Genomic DNA, 20,224 nt, shown 5'->3' with positions numbered 1-20,224 from the left:
GCATGACCAAACACTTGCAAAGCAGCCTCTCTCACACAGTTACCCTTTGTGTATATTCTATATAAAGCGGCCTTTGAAGAAGAACACCCCTTCCTTTAACAGGGAGGTTGTTTCAATCTGCACTTTGCTCTGCTCCCCCAAAAGCAGGCTGCAGCAGTGGCGGGGTGGGAGTTGAGGAAGCCCCCATCTCCCTGCTGCTGCCTCTAAAATACCGTATTTTTTGCTCTATAAGACTCACTTTTTCCGTCCTAAAAAGTAAGGGGAAATGTGTGTGCGTCTTATGGAGCGAATGCAGGCTGCGCAGCTATCCCAGAAGCCAGAACAGCAAGAGGCATTGCTGCTTTCACTGCGCAGCAATCCCTCTTGCTGTTTTGGCTTCTGAGATTCAGAATATTTTTTTTCTTGTTTTCTTCCTCCAAAAACTAGGTGCGTCTTGTGGTCTGGTGCATCTTATAGAGCGAAAAATACGGTAAGTAGGCAAGGGACTTTAATCTCTGCTCATCTGTTGATGACCAAAGATGAAATCCTGTTGTCTAGGCTTTGTGATCCTGTTCGCTGCTGGGAACAGAGGAATGAAGGATTAAACCCTATCCTTCCAAACCATCAGCTGACAGAACCAGTGACATCAGCTGGTGGGTGTTTGGGGGAAATGGCCTGTCGAGCTACATTCGACAAGACAGAGGTTTCCCAACCTGGTAGCATACATTTTTAAAAACAAGTTATCCAAAGCTTGTAGTCTCTTCTCTACTGTACTGGTACATTTTACCTGCATAAAAGATTTTCTAAGCAGACTACATTACTAAGCTGTTCCTGTTAGAAGCACAATTTCCAGAATGTATTTTTCTGCCTTGAAAGTAATAGAATCATAGAATTGAATAGTTGTTTAGTCTCACTCCCTGCAGCAGTGCAGGAATCTCTTGCCCAGCGTGGGGCTCAAACACATGAACCTGAGATTAAGAGTCTCCTGCTCTATTGACAGAGCTATCTCAGCTCAGTCTTCCAGCTGACAATGCAGAATTCCAAAAGATGGTTTTCTTGGACTGTTATCACTATGGAATCATTGTGTCTAAAAGACAGATTAAGTCTCAGGTACGGAAATCCTCTGATTATACTGAACGTGTTTCGAGCTCTTAGGAATACTTACAAATGGAAATATCCACATTATTGGTTTCCAAACAGGCTTTCTGAATCCACTCTGATCCCTTCTCCTTGGACGTATATAAGCCCAAGCTCCCAAACTGTTTCTGAATATCTTGTTCAGGATAGGATCTGTTTACCTGGGAATACTGTTCTGGATAAAACTTCAGTAATGGCAGAAGTTTACGTTCTTCTTCTTCTTTCTTACTACAAAACCTTGTCATGCCTGGGCCCTTAGGCGCTGTTACATAAAAGCTGGTTGGCAATACCCTCACCAAGATGCCACATATATGAATCTGGAATAGTATCTTGTTTTGTAGATTGGTTGAGAAAGCAAGGTCTGTATTCTCTGTCTGGTTAAATATCCATAACAGGTTCAGAATATCAGGTACAGGCTTCAGTTTGAGCATTTATCATCATCATATCATCACCACTATCAGTGCTCTTAATGCTTTGTAGTACAATGTAAGTGAACCGCTGTCCCAATATTCTTTTAGCCTAAATTTAGACAGTTCAGAGAGGAGGTAACAGAGGAGTTGGCCAAGGATAACAAGGGATGGGTATAAAATCAAATACAGTGGTGTGTGCTTTGGCTTCATTTGAAATGAGATCTTAGTCCAGATTTCACAGAAGAAGGAGGGATTTGAAGGAAGACAGCTGGTGGTCATATATAATTCTGGAGGAATTTACAGAATGATGGGCTAGAAGGGAGAATGGACTGAGCAGTTTTGCACTTGAGTATTCCAGCTGTCCTGGTCTTCCTGTGTGTTTCTAGGCTAGACTTAAGAATGTCTGTTTCATACAGCATTCATCCTTGTGTTTGTTTCATTGGCAGAAAGGTAACCACAAGCCAGTATTTATTTATTTTTTACTTAGCTCACATTCCCACCGTGGTTTTTATGAGGCTGCAGACTCAGCATTGTAACTCTTTTGTGACACACACTCACACACAAAGGAGGGGCAAGTGTATCAAGGAGAATCTCTGTGAAGCCGCACAGGTTACAACACTTTAATTTGAATAAGGTGTGCTGCTTGCCTTTGGAAAATGCATTTAAAATCTATGATTAATTACATCTGTGTGATTAATTCTCGGCCTCTCTTTCTCCTTCCTTAGCCACAATGGAACCGGCACAATGTCCAGGCGTCAAAACACCATTCAAGACCTTCTGCAAAATTGCTCTGATTGCCTCATGCGTGCCGAACTCATAGTGCAGCCTGTAAGTTTCGTTCCATCCCTGAACCTATATGAATGCTAACCTGGGAGATTCTGTTTCCCCATTCTGAATGAGCAAGCGAAAACGCAGAACTCGGGAAAAGTGCTGCAGAACAGTTTATTACAGAGGTTGCCTGCTTTTTAAAACTTGTGTGCATTTCTGGCTTTTTTGAATAAGTTCTGTGGGTACTAGTCCCTCTGGTCACTTCTTTCCCTGCTCCCCCAAATCAGCTGCACTGTTGTGAGATGGGAAAAGATAGCAAGTGCACACAAACATAGTTTCATTTTTCCAAGGTAGAATTCAGTAGAATTAACCAGAGTAGAAAGTTTCATCCTCCAGTTCAAGGAGAAAAAGTATGATCTTCTGATGAAAGGAGTATTTGGGAGTCGGGGAGCTCAGGGGCTTTGTGGGCACCAAGAGGATGCTTCAAGGGTTCCGTTGCACCCATGTTGGTGACCCCTGGTTTATTAGGAAGGAAGGAAGAGAGGTTCTGTAGCTTAGTGGTGCAGCACCTTGTCTGCAAACTCAAAGGTTCCAGGTTCAATCCTTGGTCTCTCCAGTTACAAGGGATTAGCTAGCAGGAGATGTAGGTCTTTTGGCTAAAGACACTTGAGAGCTGATACCTATCAGATTAGGCAATGCTGTGCTAGATAGACAAATGGTATGTTCTGGTGTAAGGCAGCTTCCTGTAAAAAACATACCTAACTGTCCGAATATTAGAGAGAGAGAGAGAGAGAGAGAGAGAGAGAGAGAGAGAGAGAGAGAGTAGGCAGTATGACTATAATAGCATGTACATTTATTTACACACTCCCCCAGTTCATCCCAAGGAAAGAGCATATTAATGCCTACTGGTTCCTGTATACACACACATCTTATAAACAGTCTCAGCTCCATGTTGAGGTCTGCCTTCTTGCTTGCTCCTCCGCTGCTGGTGCTCTGCCTCTTCCTTTTCGGGATTCACTGTTTTGACAGCTCACACTTTCTAGGACAGCTTTCTAGGTTGTTTGCAGAAATACCTATTAAGAAAACGCCCTCTTAGCTGGTAGAACATAATCTCAGAAACAAATCTAGGAGGAATGAAGTGGCCATCCAAGCGGCCACTTACCAGGGAATAAGGTTGGGATTGACTTGGTATATAAAACACAACCCAATCTTGCAAGTGACTGTTCAGGGGGAATGATTGCCACTTGTCCACCTGGCCAATTGCTCTCTACTTGGATATGCCTCAATTCTCCAAGGAGGTCATGTCCTGCTCTGCCTTAGCCAAGCTGCTTTGGGGTGGCTATTACCACTGGCCTGTAGTGAGACCTTATTTAACAGAGAGCCTTGCTATGAAACCTGCAAGTGCAATTTGTTCATTCTCCTTCCTGGCCTCAGATGTTGCTAGGCCTTTAACAAACAGTGTTTCCTTGCAATGCTACCATCCTGGTGTTGAAAGGAAGGCAGGAATGAACAAAGAGTTAATGGGCAAAAGCTCCCAAGCACCTGAGTGGCTCACACAGGACAGCTTCCCAGGAGATTGTACCCAGCAGATCCTTCTTTAGACCACACTTGTCACTTGTTTCTGTACCTGGTGTAGTTTAGGCATAATAATAATGATAATGGATAACAGCAACGATAAATAATACGCCACATATTTTTCAAATATTAGCTGTTTCATGGGTTTTAGTGCATTACCGACAGAAAACTTGCAGCATTAAAAAAACTGGAGTTTAGAACATCCTACACACGTTGCGTGTTGCTATCACATTATTTTTGTGGAGGTGGTGGGGCTTTTGAACTAAATATGGTATTTTTGTTTGTTTGTTTCCTTTCACTTAGGAGCTGAAGTATGGGGATGGTATCCAGATTAGCAGGAACCGAGAGCTGGAAGATTGCTTTGCTCAGGCAAACGAGCACATGGACATCCTTGATGGGCTGATAAGAGAGATGAGGCAAATGGGGCAGCCCTGTGAGCTGTACCAGAAAAGGTATCGCCATTCTGTTTTTGTCTCCTGGCCTTTCCCCACAGACTTCTAGTTACTATATGTGGGCTTACCTCAGTTTACACTTAGCATAGTCCAGGCGCTTGACTCTGCCTCGTATTGAATCAATAAATAGATGCCCATGAATTATACGAGGAGGTTTGTACCAGGTATGTGCTCTCGTGGAGTCAAGTGGTCCTTTTCATCAGGCGTACCAAATGGCAAGCCATTCAGTACTACAGTAAATAGTGGTGCTGCATACCTGTATTGGGAAATTTTTAACGTTTGATGTTTTATTATTATTTTTTATGTTCTGGAAGCCACCCAGAGTGGCTGGGGAAACCCAGCCAGATGGGCGAGGTATAAATAATAAAATTCTTCTTCTTCTTCTCCTCCTCCTTCTCCAGGACTCTTGCTCATCTAATGAGACTGTGTACCTTGAATTTTTAATACTATTTCATTCTGTGGAACACAAAGCATGGATTTCCCCCTTCCATTCCTATTGTTTTCAAGCCAGGAATGTCACGTTCATTGCACTTATTTATTTGTCTTAAAAAAACGAAACAAAAACAAAACTGCAGTGAACAGTCTTAGTGAATCAGGCATCTAGTGCATTATCCCTATATTCCACCATTGCTATTACTGGATGTTACCCAGTAAGTTTATAGTGCTGGGGGGAAATGGAGGACTTTATCCCATATTTTTCATTACAGGCTTATGGTAGCTCAGAGCCTGCAAATGTATTCCCCATCCTCCTTTGCTCCATCTCTTTCATCTTGTAGCCCCTTGACATTGCTCTCCTTCGTTGTCCTTTCAGATTGCTTCAGCTTCAAGAGCAGATGCGTGCCCTCTACAAAGCAATCAGTGTACCTCGTGCCCGTAGGGCTAGCTCCAAAGGTGGTGCGTTTACCTCCCAGAGTGGATCGGGATGGGACGAATACACCAGGCGTTGCACCACAGAATGTCTGAACTGGATGAGGCAGCAGAAGGTAAAGTGTGCTTCGTGTTCTGGCTTTTGTTGAGAAAATGGAACTGCATTTTTCTCCCCTCCACCACCAACACCACACCAGCCAGTTCTTGTTCTGTCAGTTCAGGGAGTAGCAGGGGTGTCTCCCTGGTTTCCTGTCGCCGGCGTTACTGTGGCTTGCTGGGAAGGGTGAGGTGGCGAGATTGGTGCAGTGCAGACGCAGTGACAGAGGCAATTCAGTGCTCCTACCAAGGTGTCCCTCCCGGTAAGCCACAGCGACAGGACTGCGGAGAGGCAGTCCCCTTCCCATTGTCTGCTCCTGGGCACGGCACTTTGCAGCCTCAAAATAAAATATCAGCAGGAGTCAAGGGAAAGTAAGCCAGCCCCTTTCTCTTGAGTCTGTGTTGTTTTAGAACCTTCTGGACGCACCTATTGCAAGCTCAGAACATTCACCCAAGCACGGCAAAGATTAACTCTATGTACACAGTGCATTGCTACAGTCATCCTATTTCTGCATAAAGGAAAGGGGTGGGGAAAAATAATGGTTCAGACAATAACTGAAGGGAAAAAAAGAATACGGTGGACAGAAAAAGAACCGAATGAAAGATCTCATGTGGCTGGCAAATTAGAAAATGGAAATGAAAACAAGAGACCTGCAGATATGGCAATAAGGCATTTGCTAAAGGGGCTTGCAGTTGATTTTTATGGAGTGGCTTCTTTAAGATGACTGTTTGAATGGCAGCATAATTTCCCTACCTGTTCTGCAAGGGAACAGGCACCCCTCCTATAGCAGCCGCCTCTGCCTAGGAAGCCCTTGCAGCATTTCAGCTGTGCCAGAGTCCAACTATGGTCACCGTTTACCTACCATAAATGTGAAATGCTCTTTCCAAACAAAGCAACGTCACCTGCATAGGGCAGGAAGCAGGAGAGGATGACACACACAATCACACTATTGCTACATACTCTGCAGGTACAGAAGGGGAGATGGGGCCTCCTTTTAAGTCCCTCCCCAAATACCTGCCGTGTTGTCAGCCTGATGTGAATAGGCTTCCTTACCTAGTTGCCTTCCAACTTTCTTATCTTACCTTGACCTTCTCTGGCGTTGCGTTCTGTCTGCAGAGCCCAAGTTACAGCATGCCAAAGAAATGTGATACGTAGGGAAGCCCTGCCGGTAGCTTTTGTTTTCTTGAAAGTGTTTTGTTTTACTTCCCTGTCGTTTTGGAGATAGGAAAGCCGTGGGCTTCGGACCTGGGTTGGGTTTCTCTGGTGGGGCCGGGAGCTGGAAATGAGTCACCTTTTTCGTTCACACGCATTGACAAACGTTCATTCTTGCTGCTGCTTTGATGGCTTTGGCTCACAGTGAGCTGAAAAAAAGAAGGAATAAAGTTCTTTTTTTCAGATGGCCGACAGCCTAAAATGGCTTCGCTTGCTGGAGCCATTCCAGCTTCGCTTAAGCACAGGTGTGGCTCAGGGTGGTGTCTGTGGTAGCGTTATTGCTGTGCTGAATCATAATTAGTTCTTTTTTAAAAAAATAGCAGCTGATACCTGATTTTGAAGGTAGAAGAGAAATATCCTACACCATTCAAATGGGCAGAGCTTTTTCTGAAACACAGCTCAGCTCTCCTAAGTAACTTTCTTGCTCAAAGCCGTTTAGTGTCTCCCTTCCTCAGTGCACTGTCTGCAAAATGGGAATCTGAAGAGTTGGCATGTGAAAGAATGGGATAGGGCACACTTCTTAATACTTCACGTTATCAGTACTTAAATATTGGCTGGCCATCTTAATTTTCACATGTTAAAAGCAACGGTAACACATCCTAGCAAGGACTGTGTGTGTGTGTATAGAAAGAGCTAGTTTCAAGTTCCAATTATTACAAATTTTCTTAACTTTACCATTTAGAAAATACGAAAGTTTTTCTGTCATGGTGTGCATGGAGCTGAGGGCTGCAGAGCAACAAGACATGGTGCACAAATTTAATAGTATTTGGACGATTGCTTCACTAATGTGGCTGGAAAGGGTGGCTGGGTGGAAATGAATCTTCCCTCTAAAAAGGTGGCATGATAACTTGGCTCCTGCTGGTCTATAGCTACCTGCAGATGCCTTCTGAAGTTCTTTGGTGCCTGCTCTACTGTGGCTCCTAAAGGTAGTTTTATTCTGTTACCTTCTCCCCTTCTTTGTAGAGCAGAAAGGGACATTGGGGAAGGCTTTAGTCTTTTCCGATTTGCACGACTCCTGTGAAATAGTAACCCCAAGCAACTATAACCCAAGCAAGGATAACCACCTGGTAACAGCCAAACCATGTCTTCCTTGCAAAGCAGCGCTATATACCTTTGCTTGTGCACCATTGTTTTAATTTTGCTTCACATCGGCACCTATATAAATAAACCACTAAAGAAGATGCGCATTCTTCCTTTCAGTCTGAAATGGAGTTAGTAAAATGGGGATTTGATGCGGCAGCTATTGAACAACAAATTGCTGACCACAGGAGATTCCATAATTCCATTGGAGACTATCGCTGGCACTTGGACAAAGTCAAAACTGACCTGGTAAGATACTGATTCTGCTTCCTTGATTTTTTGCATCACTGCCTGTTTTAAATTGCTAACTGGTGGTTTCACATCTGGTGAAATATTTGAAAGAGCCCTGTTTTAGCACTGCTGTGTTTTGCTTATTCAGAAGTATTGGTGCATGAAAGAGCATTCTCTCTCTCTCTCTCTCTCTCTCTCTCTCTCACACACACACACACACTCACACACACTCACACACTTTGTATGGTTGTAAATGAGTCTAACTTGGGGTCAGCAGCAATGTATCTAGGGGCCTCCATTACACATTTTGGTATTCTATCAAAATATTTAAATATTTACACCCACTCCTTTCTGCACTCTTTCTGCCTCTGTTCTCTTTTGGACACTTCCTGGGTTGGGGACCCTTCGGCCCTCCAGATGTTGTTGAAATTCAGCTCACATCAGCTCCAACCAGCATGGCCAGTGGTGAGGGATGATGGAAGCTGGAGTCCTTCAACACCTGGAGTGTTGCAGGTTCCCCATCCCTGATCTAAAGCACGCTGTGTTTCCCATTCAGGTTGGCGTCAAGCCCCAACACGGTCTCCTTTGCCACTTCTGCTTGTCCTTTGGTTGCCAGCATTCCCTTGCCCCTTCTTGCTGAGGCATGTGGCCATTGATTGTGGCTATTTGTGATATAAAGAGGCTCCCTAGGAAACTGTCTGTACAAATTATTCCATCTTAAATTTTGTTTCTGCAGAGGCCCCCTTGGTAAATGGGTCAAATTTGTAAGCTGTAGAAGTTCTTTATTCTTTTTATTCTATTGCCCACAGCGTGAGAAGGCTGCTGTTCATCAGCTGGAGGAGGAATATGAATATCTTCTGGTAAGCTAAAGAACAACTGAATTTCCGACGGCCTTGTTATGTGTGCTTTGCCTTCTTAGCAGTGGAGCATCCTTTGAGTCAGGGAAGACAACTATGGATCCCACGAGGATGAAAAGTGCAGGTTCAGCCCAGTCATGGTGGAACTTGTCCGTTCTTAGCTTTTATTTCAACAATTAATCCTTAATTATAAAGTTGCATCTAGAAACTTGTGGGCAATACTTGCTGAAGTATCTCTGCATTGCAACTTGGCATGGCAACCCATGTCCATTACAGTCGTACCTTGGAAGCTGAATGGAATCCTTTCTGGAAGTCCATTCGACTTCTAAAACTTTCGGAAACCAAAGTGCGGCTTCTAATTGGCTGCAGGAAGCTCCTGCAGCCAATTGGAAGCCGCGCCAGACGTTCGGCTCCCAAAAGAATGTTGGAAAACCAGAATACTCACTCGTTTGGGAGCCAATTTGTAAGGGAGCCAAGGAATTTGAGATCCAAGGTACGACTGCATTTACATTTTTAAAAAATGTTGTCATGGAGCAGAATGCAGATTTCCCCTCTTTTTTTTTTTTAAGTGCAAAGTATCCCCAGCCCAATTGGGGGCAAAAGAGCATTGGGTGTGTAGCCATTTGCTTTCCAGAGCTCTGTCTTGATCCCTCTGTTTTGTTCCACAGTTTTGTTTGCACAATAAGCTTTGATCCTTAAGTCTGAAGCTCATTACTTTGATGTTTTGTAGAGATTCTCCTTTGAGAGAATGGATCAGTTGCGCCAGCTGCAAAACATCATCCAGGCCACTAGCAGAGAAATCATGTGGATCAATGACTGTGAGGAGGAGGAGCTTCTCTACGACTGGAGTGACAGGAACACCGATATTGCCCGGAAGCAGGAGGCCTTCTCTGTAAGTTACGCTAAGACATCTTTGTTCCGACCGGCTTTCCCAGGTGGATAAATGGATCATTACCATAAATATAATAAATAAAATAAAATTTACCATGACTGTCTACCTTGTTACAGTTTCAGTCTTTTTTAAAAATGTATTTGCTGGCCTGGGGTTTGAACTGTTTTTAATTATCTTCGGTGTAATTCTCCTTGAGACAGTTGTTCAGAAGGCAATTAATGAATCAGTGATGATGATAATACTTTGTGTGGTAGGAAAAAGGTATGGGTGCTTGATTCAGTAAGGCTGTTCTTGCTATCATATAGCACAAATTTAAGTCTGGAAGTTTTTCAGGCCTATAAACGTTATGCCATGGTATAAATATGCTTGATTGTATTAGTCCCATTGAAATTAATGGGCTTGACTAGCTTCATTCAGTTACAAACCCACCAACCTTACTATATGCTGGTGATATGACCTTATATGCATTCAACTTTTACTGTCCTTCTTATTTTAAGGTTGGCCTTAATGCTTGTTCCTTTTCTTGTATACAGAAACGCATGAGCCAACTGGAAGTTAAGGAAAAAGAACTCAACAAGTTGAAGCAAGAATGTGACCAACTGGTGGTCAACCAGCATCCTGCCTCAGACAAAATCGAGGTATATTTTTAACTTCCTACGTTCTTGCTCTGCTCTTTTTCTGGAGGCTGAGATACAAAGGTTCCACAGAAGTGAAAGGTATTGCAAATCAGATCTTGAACCTTGACATTTTTGGCTGATCAACAAGAGTCAGTGTTAGAAACAGTGCAGGACGACTTGCATGCTGATCACGCCACAGGTGTGACGATTCAAAGGCTGGTTGCTCTGGTTGTGCGAGTGACCGTTTTATAGCCCTGGTTTACAACTATGCATAATGATGGGCCACTCTTGGTGTCTGAAGTGGAGGGCCAAGTTTTCCTGTCGGTTTTCCTTTAAGCAAGTCCAGTTCCTTTAAGCCAAGTCCTGTTTATCGTCTCTTCCTTACTCCAAAGCTGTTTTAGGAAGTTTTGAGAGGTTTTGTTGCTAGCTAGGTAAAAGAAATGAATGAATGGAGGTTGAACTGTGATTTATTTACTCTTTAAATATATAGGCCTACATGGATACACTGCAAACTCAGTGGAGCTGGATTCTCCAGATCACCAAGTGCATTGATGTTCATCTCAAGGAGAATGCAGCATACTTTCAGGTGTGTGCAGTCATAACGGATATTAGAAGTTGAATCCCAAGCAACAGCATTTAAACTCTATGTTTGGTTGTATAATTTTTTGGGGGGAGGGAGGAGAGGATTCACAAACATGCAGTATCTTGCACTCCAACTATTAGTAAGTAAGAAACGGCAGATTGTGAGTTTAGCTTGTAGTAAGGAAGGCTTGCTAACTAAAGCATCTGAAATTGGATTGAAGGTAATAGGCTGTCTTTAGTTTAGTTTCCTTCATTTATTCTTCATATATCCATACTCTTGAAAGGGGATTGTATTCATATGTTCAAGTGCTGCATTTCCTATTAATGTCCAGTGTAGATTTTACGAGTTCAGCATTACTAATCTCTTAAAAGTCTATTGGATCCTACAAGACTACCGAAATCTCATTCAGGGCCCACTGTTATCATTATGTACAAAAAGTACACTTCACAACTTTAATTCATTTTACAACATTTGTGTTCTGGCTTTTTCTCCAAGGAGTTTAAGGCAACATAGAGGGTTCTCCCCACTTCATTTTATCCCCACAACAATCCTGTGAGTTAAATTAGACTAAGAGAAAGTGACTGGCCCAAAGCCTTCATGACTGAGTGGGGATTTGAGTCCTGGTCTCTCAAGTGCTAGTACAACACTCTAACCACTATGCCCCACTAGTGTGATTGGATAAAGATAATCATATGTCTGTTTGTTTTTTATGCATAGTTTTTTGAGGAAGCCCAGTCAACTGAGAGCTATTTGAAGAATCTACAGGATTCCATCAGAAAGAAGTTCATCTGTGATAAGAATATGTCCCTGCAAGTTCTGTTGGAGCAGATCAAAGAGTTGGAGGTATGGTTGCCACTTTGTTTTGAGATCCCACAGTTTCTTTCAACTTCAGCAGGACTAAGCCCATAAGGGCAGATTTCCTTGTATATGAAAGATACTGTTTTTGAAAGACAGGCGACATGAAAGCTCATTGTGGCTGTTTGAAGCCGTTGGGTGAGGAAAATGAGAGGTGTTAAGGGGAAGGTCTGGGGGAAATTGCAATTTCCAGGTTTTCTTGTCACGTTGATGCGATTAAAAATGAGCAGTCGCTGCTTTGGTCTATTTCACTGAGTATATTATGCTTCATATATTTGGGATTGCTGCAGTATTTTATGTACTCAAGCAGAACTTCAGGAACTTCAGATGGATTTTTTAGTTTTCTTTTCCTCTGTTATTGATTGCAGAACCTCTAATTTTAGAGTTTATAACTCTTAAGAGCTTATAGAACTCTAAAATATTAACTCTGATTTTCTCAAAATGTTACCACTGAAGTCTACCAAGATACTTGTCTTAAATTTGAAGATAATCTCAATTTGACCGATAGCAAATGCAGGTCTGTGTTAGTGAATTTGGTTCCTTGTTTAGAAGTATTTTTTGTCATGACAAACTTTCTCTGTCTTTATAGAGTGAGCGAGAGAAAATTTTGGAATACAAGAGACAAGTGCAAAATTTGGTGAATAAGTCTAAGAAGATTGTCCAGCTAAAGCCACGGAACCCTGATTACAAGAGCAATAAGCCAATCATTCTCAAGGCTCTGTGTGACTACAAACAAGATCTGGTAAGAATCATGCTATTGATTAATTACTCAACCGTTGATTGTATATATTTTAGATTTATTGGCAATCCCATCCCAAGCACCTGAGGCAGGCTACTATGTATCTTCAGTTAAAATCTGCTTAAAACAGACCAAACGTATTGGATGATAAATAATCTGTTCTAGTTTCTTCTTTACTGCAGCTGCTAAGCAGGTGCTCAGGTAGAAATGTCTTCAAATGTTTCCAAAGATGCATGGAGTTGAACTCCATTCAAATCTATTGCTTGGTATAGCCCTCGTAGGACTATGTCATTCCTGAACGTTGGGGAAACTGCATGCTTGAATGAAGTATGATGTGTTCTAAGCGCTACAGAGAACACCCTGTGATTGACCCATCAAATGGTAGATTACGGTGTTCTGCATCACACCTCTGGGCACAGAGGGCAACCCCAGTGTATTGCAGTAGTTTAGCCTAACAATTTTTACATGAGGTTATTTTATGCATGTTAATAGGAATTCATGCCAGCTTCAATCCCGTACATCTTGGCCTCTGGGTGTCCAAGCCTTTTTTATATGTGTATTCAGACCTATGACTAAAAGTTTTCTAGTCCTAGGGAGGATTCCAACAAATTGCAGCAACTGAAAACTACATCATAAGTATTTATGTTGTCCCAGTGTGTTAATGCCGACAATCGTTTTTCCTGCCTTTTCTATAGAAAACCATGCGCAAAGGAGACGAGTGCATCTTGAAAGACAACAGCGAACGTAGCAAGTGGCATGTGACTGGGCCAGGAGGAGTCGATATGCTGGTGCCATCTGTCAGTCTCATTATCCCTCCCCCTAATCCATTAGCTGTGGATCTGGCGACCAAGTGAGTTATTCATAAAACCTGAAGCCATATTGCTTGGAAAAAAAGTGAGAGTTCTTCCCTGGCTCTGTATGTTGTGTATCTTTGATTGGGTCAGAAAAGGGCCCAGTTGCTTATAACAGTGTGACTGGGTGGACTCTGTGCACCCATCTGTATATTATTTACGGAACTCAAGACCAGCGAGCAAAAATTTAATTTTGTGTTTTGAGTGGGAAGGTGTTGTGGGACTCGACTCCCATCATTCAGAACATTTGCCATGTTGGCTGATGGGAATGAGCGTTCAAGAAAATCTGGAGGACCACAAGTTCTTCATCCTTGCTATAGAACGTCAGTCTCCATTGTGTTGCAACAGGAAATCTTTCTAGAGAGTGAGCTTTCTCCACCCCTCAAGAGCCCATTTTGCAGCCTTTCTCCCAGATTCTAAGCAAAGCTAATTCTGACCGGAAACAAAAAAATTGGTTTAATTTAATTCAGATTCATTTTAATTTGTGGTTCTTCGGTACAGATTAAATATGAATAGGGTTCTTTCATATTTATTTATGTATTCTTTTGGGTTAAACGAGGTCACATCATTAGCTGAATGTATCCAATATGGTATCCAACACACTTTAGCCCTGCAGCACCTAGTTTGGGAATCATTGCACAAGGAGCAGACTTCTAGCTCTCAATGTGCTGCATTGAAAAAAGTCCACATTTATATTGAAAACATTTGCGTTTTCCTATTTGGGGTTTTGAGCCCTTATCTGCTCAGGACGCTCGACTTCTGGTTGACTAGGAGACACTGATGTTGCTTTTCGAAGCTGAGTTAACATCATTCATTGCCCCTTAGGATTGAGCAATACTATGAGGCCATTATGGCTCTCTGGAATCAACTCTACATCAACATGAAAAGCCTGGTGTCTTGGCATTACTGCATGATTGACATTGAGAAGATAAAGGCTCTGACTATTGCTAAGGTGGGTGTTGAAATGACTTCTATAAAGTTTGACCAGGAGCTGTCATAGTCTTCGCAAATGTGCGCTTTTCCTAACTTTTGAGCACATATATAAGAAGACTTGGGTATATGCATTCTAGACTTTACAAGGGCTGTCTGCCTTTTCTCAAGCCTTGTTTGTACTGATAACATGACTGGCAGTTCTGCAGTCGACTCTTGCTTTTGCTGACCAAGACACTCCCTGTTTCCTTTTATTGGCTCATTCCATTGGAAGCAACCTTAGGCTCTTCATTCTAACGTAAACCTCTATGGTTAGCTCATTTTGTCATTGTTAATCCTACAAATATAAATAACTCTTCAGAATGCCCCTCTCCTGTAGTCATCATTCCGGAGCATTGCATCAGCTTTCTTTGGCTGCTTTTCCTTAAATTGTTTCTTCCTGTTCATTTCAGCTGAAGACCATGCGCAGAGAAGATTATCAGAGAGTAATAGCTGACCTGGAGATTCATTACCAAGAATTCATCCGGAACAGCCAGGGCTCGGAGATGTTCGCAGATGAGGATAAGAGGAAAATCCAGACTCAGTTCTCCGATGCTCAGAAGCACTACCAAACATTGGTCATCCAGCTGCCAGGACAACACCAGCAGCGTCCGCAGCAACCAAATCAAGGTCAGCTTTCCACAAGAGTGGTAGTAACTGCACCGTCTGTTGCAGGGTGTAGTCGTGCTTCACCTTGGAAACTTGCACAACTTGCGACCTCCTGAGCCAAATGCAGCCCACCAACCATGCATGCAATTCACCAAGGGTGCAGTCAATTGTGTGTCCCTCTTCCATGTCTGGGACTGCAGAAATAGAGGAATGTCAAATACATGCTGGGCCAACAGATACTTGGTGAACTGCATTCAGCTTGACACATAGTAACTTGACAGACAATTAGTCCGTGGTGCCTGAGTTTGCTTTTTGTCCTCTTCCCTCCTCGCCGCTTCTTCTTTTTGTGTCATGCCTTTTAGACTGAGGGCCGGGGCTGCCTTGTTCATTACTGAGTTTATGTAAGCTGCTCTGGGAGCTTCAAATCTAGCTCAGTTTGGTCTGTGCTGACTGGCAGGAACCCCAGGGTTTCTGAGACTGTTCTCCTCCAGCCTTACCTGGAGATGCCAGCGATTGAACCTGGGTTTTTTGTACACAAAGCATGTAATTCACCACTGGATCATAGCTCTTCCCCATAGTTTGCTCATAGGTAGGCCTCCGCTTCACCAAAAGGCTCAGTGGGTATACTTAACCAAAACACAGCACACTTGAAGTCTGTGTGTAGGTAATTGGGTGCTGACCGCTATAGGCAAGCACATTTTAATCACCTAGAACAGCCTTTCTCAAGCTGTGGGTCCCCAGATGTTGTTGAACTACAACTCCCATCACCCCTAGCTAGCAAGGCCAGAGCTCAGACATGATGGGAGTTGTAGTCCAACAACATCTGGGGACCCACAGGTTGAGAACTGCTGATCTGGAACATGGGTAGGCAAACTAAGGCCCGGGGCCGGATCCGGCCCAATCGCCTTCTAAATCCAGCCCACGGATGGTCCGGGAATCAGCGTGTTTTTACATGAGTAGAATGTGTCCTTATATTTAAAATGCATCTCTGGGTTATTTGTGGGGCATAGGAATTTGTTCATTACCCCCAAAAATATAGTCCTCTCCCCCCCAAAGTCTGAGAGACAGTGGACCGGCCCCCTGCTGAAAAAGTTTGCTGACCCCGATCTAGAACCTCACATGGCACACGCCCAATCACTTGCATGTTCTTTTGCCAGGTGATGGGGCAGGAGAAATGAAGGCAGACTTACTCAGCAGTGCATACAAGTTGTTCCCTATCCACAGTGCATTGTTTGCCATGACGTCACACCACCTCGATTCACAGGGGTTAATTTTCCAAAAACCGAAAACTGACCCACTGGTTGTTTTCCCTTTTTTCTTTTCTTTTTTTTAAACCAGTCGTGACAACTGAAGTCACTCACCTGGGCTCATCCCAGCAAGTCCAGAATCAGAAGCAGGAGCTAGAGAAGCATGAAGCCTGGATGCTTATGGAACTCCAGAAGCTTCGTCGCCAAATCGAGAACTGTGAGCTCCGCATGGCGCAGAGAACCATCCTTCAGCCAGACCAAGGGGCCTCCCAGAATCTGTCCGTCAGAATCAACGAATTAGAGGTACGTGTTGATTTGCACTGGACAGGCGTAGCATGGTTGTGTGTGGTTCAGACTGAATGAAACTCTCCCAAATCCTCTTGATTCCCTCTTTTTCCACTCTTCATATTCTTAAGAAGCACCAGCAGTGCCAAGATGAATTGATATCACTAGTATAATAACACTGGTGGCATTTGTGGCCAATCTGTTGTGCAGTGAGGTCATGAGATGACGTCTATCTATGCTAGAGCAAGTATTACAGCAGCTACTAGGAGAGAGACCATAGCCCAGTGGTAGAAAGCCAAGGATCAGCTAATATGTGACACGAGAGATCTGCCTGAGACCTGGGGAGCAGTTGCCCATCACTAGAAAATACTGAACTAGATGGACACAACATTATCACAATAAAACACCCATCAACTCCACTTGTTTATAAGCAGTGCAGCACATTTAATATCAGTCACTGAGAAGACCCTGCCCCTGTCAGTCCTAACAACTCTCTGGCAGACTTTTAAAAAATACGCATTTATCTCATCCAATCAGAATTTCTTAGCTTGCAAAGATGGCCATCTTTCACAGCTGAGTATGTGTGCGCAGAGAGCTTGGAAGGATAGTAGGAAGCTTTTGGGGATTTGTACTAGAAGTTGCTTATTATGGGATTGCATACCAAAGAGAAAAGTGTCTGAACATCTCTTTCAGTCCTTTTATTTTCTTAAACATGAAACACATGTTCTGTGGGGCAAGATAGATGATACATCAATTGCAGGTTGTTAATGTGATCTTAAGAAGTGTGTGAGAATAAATAACATTTCCTCTCTCTCTCTCTCTCTCTCTCTCTCTCTCTCTCAGGGTATACAAAATGATTCTCAGGCAATAGCGGTCGCTCTCAATGGGCAGAAAGATTATCTCCCCAGGTTTAGAGGCTCTGAAAAGTATCTCTATTTGCAGTCTGAAATAAGTACCTTGTTTCAGAAACTGGAAAATATTAATGGGGTCTCTGCTGGTTATTTGGACAGGTAAGGAAACAGACAAGCAATGGTTATCCATATTATACGTGTGCTTTGCTGTTATTTTTTAGTGATTAGTGCTTTTATTTAATCAGCTGCATGTTTTAAGGATTTAAATCCAAAATACACCCGTAACTGTTAATATTTTAAACTAAGGTAACTCTAACCAAGGCAGTCCAACTTCTTCAGCAAAATAAGCTGTACAAAGCAGCGTCATTTATGCAGATGCCTAGTTTTCTATACTGTTGTTGACATCCATCCATCTCGAGAGACGATGGGAAAGTGTGCCATCGGGGGTGAAGTCAAACCGCAACGCCTGCTGTAGTTGTGGAGACTGATAGGAGAGAGACATGTTTTATTGCACTTGGGGCAGATGAAGGCGTCCAGTTTCGTTTTCTATACATATTACTCAGTTTGCATGTGGAACAGTTTGTGTGCGGGCTCAAATTTCCTTAGAATCGACTGGCAACCAAAACCAACTTCATAGAGCAATGCTATGCCTATTACTCAGAAATAAGTTCTGCTGTGTCCAGTGGCACTTACTCCCGAGCAATGAGGGGGTGGAGAGAAAAGAGACTGAAAGCAAACGATCTTTTCCCAACCCTGCATATGACTTTCTGATGGCATTGTTTTGCTATAGCTTGAATGCGCTGAGGTCCCTGCTCCAGGCAATTCTCCAAACAGAAGATGTGATCCGAGTGTTCGAAGTCAGACTTACAGAAGAGGATACTCTTTCTTTGGACCCAGATAAAGTGGAAGCTTATCGAGCCTGCCTGAAGGTAAGAGAGAGGGTTTTATGTATATATCGGAGATTGAGCCATAAATTGGTTACTCACAATGTCTTAAAGACTTTGTGCTGTTTTTAAATATAGGGGGGGAAAGCTTAATGTTATAATACATTTGTATATTACGATTTATAATTTGGTCTTCTTCCGTAAATTAACACATTCTATTTCCTATGAAAAAATAATCCAGTTTATGATTGTTTGCATTCTCTAAATATTGCTAGATATGTTAAATTTGATCATATGCAACCTATTCTGCCCTTTCTTGCAGCTGTCTGGATTATCTTGTGGTTGTGTTTACTTTCTGGTGAGATCTGAAGATAGATTATTCTGTTGCTTATTTTTTTTCCAGAAAATGAAAGGAGACCTTAGTATGAAGAAGTCGCTGCTTAGTACCTTGGAGGCAGAGCTGCAGAGGGCTCACCAGGTCCACTCGCAGTCTTGCCAGGCATATCCTCTCCACGATTTAGATCTTGGAAAGTTCACTGAAAAAGTCGGGCACCTCACAGACCGTTGGCAAAGGGTGGATAAGCAGATCGATGACAGGTTTGTTTGTGATTTCTAAAGAGGAAACTTTAAATCATGTGTTCAGTAAGCTGTAGACCTCGTGTACACATCAATGCTAACCATAGTTAATAGTTAAAGCTGAGGCATCTTGCAAAAATAATAATTTAAAACTTGCCTTTCTAGTTCCTGTAATAGTTAAAGGCACCAGGGAGATCAGCTGAGCCTTGAGAGTGGTTTGCATTTTTGCTGCTCTAGATTCATAACTCTCTAGCTTTGGGGCTGTGCCAGCTCTTTAGCCATAGTTAAGGAGGTCCAGGTTAACATTAGGTATGGTTTGTAAACCAGCCACAGACCTTGGTTGATGAGTGACTTTTAACCATACTTAATAAGCCAAAGTTAAGCTGCTGGGCTGGGTTCATACATAACACCAAGTCATTTCCAGACTGAACTGATGAGTGTTTGACTTAAGATCATGGTAGCTGAAAACGTGCTTCACTAGGAAACTACAGCTACTTCTACGAAGATTCCAGTTTATATGTTATGTTTAGAATGGAATGTCACACAGAATGTTGGAGGACCTTCCCTGACCTTCCAGCAACTGAGTTGCCGCTGTTTACAAGAAAGGAGAGGGGTTGAGGTAGAATGCAGGTCAGTGTGGAGCAAACACACTGGCAGGAGCGCTGGATTGGCTCTGCCAGTGTGTTTGCACAATTCTGACCTCCCTGCAACTTCACCCTTCACATTCTCCCTCCCGGTAAGCAGCAGCAATTCAGCTGGTGGGAGGTCAGCTGAGTGCCATTGCTTCACTGAGCTATCCACTACTGGCTGGTGGCTTTTAAAGCAGAAGGCTTTTATATTGGCATACGTTAATCTGTATTGCAGCTGTTGCATGGTATGCAGATATTGCATGATACGTACATTAACTTGGGGCTTTTTCAAGTAGCAAAGTAGATCTCTTTCTGTTCTTAGGAAGAGGCCGTGGCTCAGCGGAGGCCATATGCTTTGTGTATTGGTCCTAGGATTAATTCTGCTTGCAAAGACCTCTATCTCACATCTGGAAGATTGCGTTTAATCATAGTGGGCAGCACTGGGCTGCATAGGCCAGTGGTGTGAATTAGTTTAAGGCAGCTTCATGTGTTGCTACTTTGTCTTACAGGACCTGGGATTTAGAAAAACAGGTGAAGCAGCTGAAAACCTATCGGGATCTTTACCAGGCTCTGAATAAATGGATTTGTGATGCCAGGCGCCGGCAGGAAACTATTGAAGCCATGAAGTTGGGAGATGTTAGCACCGTCATGAGATATCTGCAGGAGCAAAAGGTATTGTCTTGCACTCAGTGTTGCAAAGTGTTTCCCCTAAGTAATTTGGCTGATGTGAAACCAACTTAGATTCGGCGAAGTATTAGGAGTTTGTGTCAGAATCCCGGATAATGCAATAATGATTAAGGGTGCAAGTTATGAGCTTGATGTCCTGATTTCAAATCCCATCTCAGCTAAGCTTGCTTTATACATCTTTGTCACCACAATTGTCTCTTGGGATCACCATGAGAGATATAGTATAATCAGTGGAGTGATTGACAAGTGTTGCCATTCTCCTGAACCAAAAGAAGACTTGACAGC

General features: G+C 43.0%; 1 protein-coding gene across 3 annotated transcripts in view; it reads left to right on the top strand.

Moving 5' to 3' along the window:
• Positions 1-20,224, top strand: part of DSP (desmoplakin) — a 46,416-nt gene that overhangs the window by 14,104 nt on the left and 12,088 nt on the right. For all 3 annotated transcript variants that reach the window (XM_081872955.1, XM_081872957.1, XM_081872956.1), the window contains exons 2-19: positions 2,252-2,354; positions 4,173-4,321; positions 5,133-5,304; positions 7,698-7,826; positions 8,618-8,668; positions 9,396-9,557; positions 10,091-10,195; positions 10,665-10,760; positions 11,475-11,600; positions 12,202-12,354; positions 13,047-13,201; positions 14,028-14,154; positions 14,585-14,801; positions 16,119-16,330; positions 17,156-17,322; positions 17,954-18,092; positions 18,451-18,644; positions 19,762-19,924. In XM_081872955.1, the coding sequence (XP_081729081.1) occupies positions 2,252-2,354; positions 4,173-4,321; positions 5,133-5,304; positions 7,698-7,826; positions 8,618-8,668; positions 9,396-9,557; positions 10,091-10,195; positions 10,665-10,760; positions 11,475-11,600; positions 12,202-12,354; positions 13,047-13,201; positions 14,028-14,154; positions 14,585-14,801; positions 16,119-16,330; positions 17,156-17,322; positions 17,954-18,092; positions 18,451-18,644; positions 19,762-19,924 (2,620 nt within the window). The remainder of the gene's footprint in view (positions 1-2,251; positions 2,355-4,172; positions 4,322-5,132; positions 5,305-7,697; positions 7,827-8,617; positions 8,669-9,395; positions 9,558-10,090; positions 10,196-10,664; positions 10,761-11,474; positions 11,601-12,201; positions 12,355-13,046; positions 13,202-14,027; positions 14,155-14,584; positions 14,802-16,118; positions 16,331-17,155; positions 17,323-17,953; positions 18,093-18,450; positions 18,645-19,761; positions 19,925-20,224) is intronic.

Source organism: Podarcis erhardii (genome assembly GCF_964252035.2).
Source record: "Podarcis erhardii genome assembly, chromosome: 8".
NCBI classification, from domain to species: Eukaryota; Metazoa; Chordata; class Lepidosauria; order Squamata; family Lacertidae; genus Podarcis; species Podarcis erhardii.
This window is presented reverse-complemented; position numbering and strand designations above follow the sequence as displayed.